Source organism: Numenius arquata, chromosome 4 (genome assembly GCF_964106895.1).
Source record: "Numenius arquata chromosome 4, bNumArq3.hap1.1, whole genome shotgun sequence".
Taxonomy (NCBI): domain Eukaryota; kingdom Metazoa; phylum Chordata; class Aves; order Charadriiformes; family Scolopacidae; genus Numenius; species Numenius arquata.
In genome coordinates this window covers 13,358,352-13,362,769 of record NC_133579.1, presented here as the reverse complement: position 1 = coordinate 13,362,769, position 4,418 = coordinate 13,358,352, and the positions used below count along the sequence as shown (strand labels likewise).

General features: G+C 42.5%; 1 protein-coding gene across 2 annotated transcripts; it reads left to right on the top strand.

The window, feature by feature from the left end:
- The first annotated feature begins 566 nt into the window (after positions 1-566).
- On the top strand, positions 567-4,215 carry PPDPFL (pancreatic progenitor cell differentiation and proliferation factor like). Of its 2 annotated transcripts, XM_074146711.1 has the most exons (5): positions 567-756; positions 857-953; positions 2,113-2,202; positions 2,292-2,391; positions 2,807-4,215. In XM_074146711.1, the coding sequence occupies exons 2-5, from the start codon at positions 899-901 to the stop codon at positions 2,817-2,819; spliced, it is 258 nt and encodes an 85-aa protein (XP_074002812.1). In that variant the 5' UTR covers positions 567-756; positions 857-898; the 3' UTR covers positions 2,820-4,215. The 2 variants fall into 2 exon arrangements, with proteins under 2 accessions (XP_074002812.1, XP_074002813.1); XM_074146712.1 differs by having other exon boundaries at positions 689-953.
- Positions 4,216-4,418: the final 203 nt, after the last annotated feature.

Genomic DNA, 4,418 nt, shown 5'->3' with positions numbered 1-4,418 from the left:
CTGTGTTCTCCTACCTGCAACTCCTGCTATGAAAAGCAATTATAAAACATTTCCTTGTGGAACAGGAGCAATTCAAACAGCCAAAACTGTTTGTTACTTTTACTGTTGGCGGTTCTGAAAGGTGAGGACACGCACTATAGGACAAGTTTTGCCATGAGATAGGATTACAACAATTTAAAGTGAGTTGTGCATTTATCTGTGGGAAGAAAAATGTACTTGGTGATCAAATACATTTGGTGAACAAAGTCTGGGACTTTGTTCTAACTTTACCAAGGCTTTAGATGATCACAGGTTGCACTTAGTGCTGTGGGAGTGGAGAACATTCCTTTGACTTCACTTTCTCTAATGTATGGGCATAGTAATGTGCATATTTAAAAACAACATTAAAATTTTTACTGAAACAGTAAATGTCTGCTTCATCCTCCTCCTCCCCTTCCCCATCGGGCAGAGATTAACTAACACAGTCCCCGCTTAATGCACCCCCAGAAAAGCGCTCAGAGATGACACCCGGGCAGAGGGACCGAGGGGACCAGGACAGGGACTCGGTGGCTGTCCCGGCCGGGCCGGGGCCGAACGGCAGGGTGCCCGGGGGCTGGCTCCGTCCCGTCCCGTCCCGCCCCACCGCCCCCGGGGCGGGCCGGCCGCCGCGGCCCATATAGGGGCGGCCCGGGGTGCTGTCGGCACTCGCTGCGGAGGGGAGCGCGGTCCCCTTCCTTCCTCCCTTCCGGCGGCTGCTGCTTTCCCTCGGCGACACAGGTCAGCGGCCGGGGCGGGCAGGGCCGGGGGGACCGGGGGCCGCTCTCTTCCGCCGGGCGCCGCTCCTTCCCCCGGCAAAACGCCTCGTTCCCCCTTGCAGGCTCCTCCCGGAGAGAGGCGGTTTCCCTGTCGCGCCGCTGCCATGGCCTCGGTACCCTCCGTCGGCTGCCTCCTGGCCAAGAACCAGTACTACCGAAGTAAGTGCTCGGGGGGGGGGGGGTGTGTGTGTCCGGGAGCTGCCCCGCCACCACCCCCGGCTGGGACCCCCTCTGCATGAGGGAGGCAGAGCTTCCCCCGAGCCGGTGTCCGGGCTGTTCCCACTCGTGAAAAAGTCAGCGTTGCAGTTGATTTCTGGATGAGCTGGAGGCAAAAAGGAGTCTTTGCCTGGTAGTTTTTAATTGCTTGGAGATTTTTTCATTATATCAAGGAACTTCAGTTTTAATGAATGTCTGCTTCTGGTTATTCATCTACTTTTCTTTTTGTTATTTAGAATGGTAGGGATTTGTAATATTCTTTTGTTTTTACATTATCAAACATGACATAGCACAAGTTGGAACATAGGAGGTTCCACTCAAATATGAGGAAAAAAACTTCTTCACGGTGAGGGTGACAGAGCCCTGGAACAGAGCCCTGCCCAGGGAGGTCGTGGAGTCCCCTTCTTTGGAGATTTTCAAGACCTGCCTGGATGCAGTCCTGAGTAACATGCTCTGACATGCTCTGGGCAATCCTGCTTCGGCAGGGGAGTTGGACTAGATGATCTCTATGGTCCCTTCCAACTCTAAAAATTCAGTGAAATTCAGTGAAAAGTGCTAACCCAGCAAGTCCTGGCTTCTAGCTATACTTAATATTTACTTTGCAGGCTTAGAACACAAAATCATCTTACATTTTTGTTTCTAAATATGTGAAGTAGTCAATGGCTTGAGAGTACATCTGGTGTATTAGGATGAACACTGTAGTGTGAGTATGGTATTTAGTTGCATCACAGTGGAAACCATAGCAATTAGGTTGTTTTGTACCTAAATATTCAAGAATGGACCCATTTGTTCTGATAGCAGTGTGCATGTGATCAGAAGATTTGTCACTGATTTCAGTGAAAGTTATGCAAACAGATCTCAGTATGCTTTTAAGTGAAGAGTAAGTAGCCTGAGACATCAACTTACACAAAAGTTTTTATATAAACAACTGTAGTAGAATGGTGTATATAATACAGAAGTTACACTTTGTATCTAAGTAAACTTATCTTTTAGATTGTGTCTTCCAAGATAGCAGCAGATCTGAAAAGTTCTTGGCATAGAAATAGTGTATTCCCTCAAAGCATGTTTTTTCATTATGCGTGTTTCTCTTTTCCATGAACAGCAAGACAGAACTCGGAATCCAGCGTTTCTTCCAGCTCCTCCTGCTGTTCGGATGCTGTGAACGTTACAGACCAGGACAAAGCATTTCATGGTATTATTCCCTTCTTTCAGAGTTTTCTAGTTTTGCCTGTTTGTTATTTAGCCAGTGTCTAATGGTGTGGGCTTTTTTTCCTTTGACAGGTTTACCTGAGTTAATTGATAAATGTTGGTGGATAAAAAGCTTTTTCCATAGTGAACCATCTCCACCAACTGTTGGCAGAAAAACACTGTCAGCAAGCAGGTGAGTCCTGTTTCTTACAGTGATGGGGATAACTTACTCAATCCGTTTTCCTTTTGGTAAAAGTGTTGTTAAAAAACTGTAATCAGCTAAAACAATCCAGGGGTTTGGTGCTTTTTTGATGACTTAAAGGATACTGTGGCTATAGAAGCTTCCCATGTTTTCACTGTAATAAATGAACTCATATGCTACTTCACATTAAGCAGGTGCTTGTGACTATTATTGTTCTACATTTATAGTGATATTTACTTAATGCTCTGCTTATAGCACTTGCACACCCATTTTATGCAGTTTACCCATTTTGCTTCATATTAAAAAGCTAATATGAATGCATCTGAAAATAGTTAGACAAATAAATATCTATGAGGAAAATATACTGATAATTCTACTCAAACTTTTTATATATATATTTCTGCAGTACCAACAGTTGAATAGCACAGCATGCTGGCTTAACTGACTGAGAAACTACGTACGGACTTGTTTTTCCAAGAGGCTTGGGATCTTCCTAACGTCTGGGTTCAGCTGCAAGAAGAAAACAAAACCTTTAGGAGAGCGGAAAAGTGTATTTTCAAAATATTTGTCAGTAGCTTAAATGGTATTACTTAATGGACATGTCCATGGCCTACCTTGTTCGTTACACAGTTGCTATAATTTGAGATGTCTCTCAAATTACCAGGATTCAAAGTCCTGATGACCTGGATAGTTAGAGAAAAATGACAGTAAAAGTAAGCTATTGTAGGTTTAGGTGAAGCATATGTATTGAATGACTTTGCAATAGGTGATACTCTTAAGTTTTACCTTTAAGATATCAGCTCTATATGCAGTCACATGGATGTAAACAAGATTCAGATATATAGTCTGGAGTAGGAATGCTGTATGGTACATGTTTTCTATTAACTATTTGTGTACCAGTTACAGGGCATAAGTTTACAAGAATGCTTTTTAATAGCTTTGCTTTTAGAAAGCCCAGTTACACAAAGAAACAGTAATTAGTTTGGTCTTTTTGTTTGAGCGGGGTGCATGGATCCCAACCTCAAATACCCAGGTAGAACTTCCACTCTTCCACTCATATCTACGCATGTTGGTATTTGAGGATCGAATAGAAGAGATAGACAAAAAAAATCAGTAATTCCAATGGACACTGACATCTTCCAAGCAGAAGAGCAACCTTAATCAAGTTGATACTCTTGGCTCTGTTTTTAGACTACTCTCACCTGCTTTGCTGTAGCTTAAAGAGCTGCTTGTTCTCAAGTGACTACTCCTATCAATATGCACTGCTGTCTGTCGGCTTAGTTATGTGCTAGATCTGGCAAAGTGCTCAACTCAAAGTAATCACATCAATGTTATTAACCAAGTCTACCTTTGTCAGCATTCATGCTCTTGAAACATACAGTAACATAGCTTCTTTTGGTCTTCAGTATTGCAAAGCAGTACATCAGATTGTGCGTTCTACTGGGTATGACTGAAATGCGTCAGAGGTCATAGAAAGTAACAGGTATTTGGCTGGATGATACCATTTCTGTAAACTATCTATGCAACTTCTTGATGTATGGTAGCTAAAGCTACCTGACCTTTGTCCATCACTGGATGAACTAACAATACCAAACATGAATGTAGCCAACATTTTTCATTATATGTTAATGGCTGTCATGGTTATGCATAACTCCAAAGTGTATCAAGTGTTTAGGAATCTTTAAACTGACTTGTTATATTTCATACTTGGCTGCTGTTGTGTAGTTTCATCTTTGTCCTTTCTCTAAGTGTACAGAATGAACAATTCTATTTTTTTTATACTAAGATATTTTTATTAATAAAGATTTAATCAGTATTGGTTCTGACTTATTTTTGGCCCCTAACAAACTGGTGTTCGGTGTCCCTTGTGGTGTAGTTGGTGGGTAGTTGGGTTTTTTGGTGTTTTGTTTTGTGAAGTATTAGTAAAATTTAAAATTCCCACAGAAGTATCTGGGAGGTGTGAGTGTCTCGTTCTTCCTTTAGTCACTTAAAAGGCTGGTGTGAGGTGAAAAAGGAGT

Bases quoted from the DNA above. Each gene is read 5' to 3' on its own strand.
- PPDPFL (XM_074146711.1), top strand. From the start codon at position 899: ATGGCCTCGGTACCCTCCGTCGGCTGCCTCCTGGCCAAGAACCAGTAC. The intron at 954-2,112 runs GTAAGTGCTCGG...TTCCATGAACAG, and splicing joins CAAGAACCAGTACTACCGAA to CAAGACAGAACTCGGAATCC. The intron at 2,203-2,291 runs GTATTATTCCCT...TTCCTTTGACAG, and splicing joins CCAGGACAAAGCATTTCATG to GTTTACCTGAGTTAATTGAT.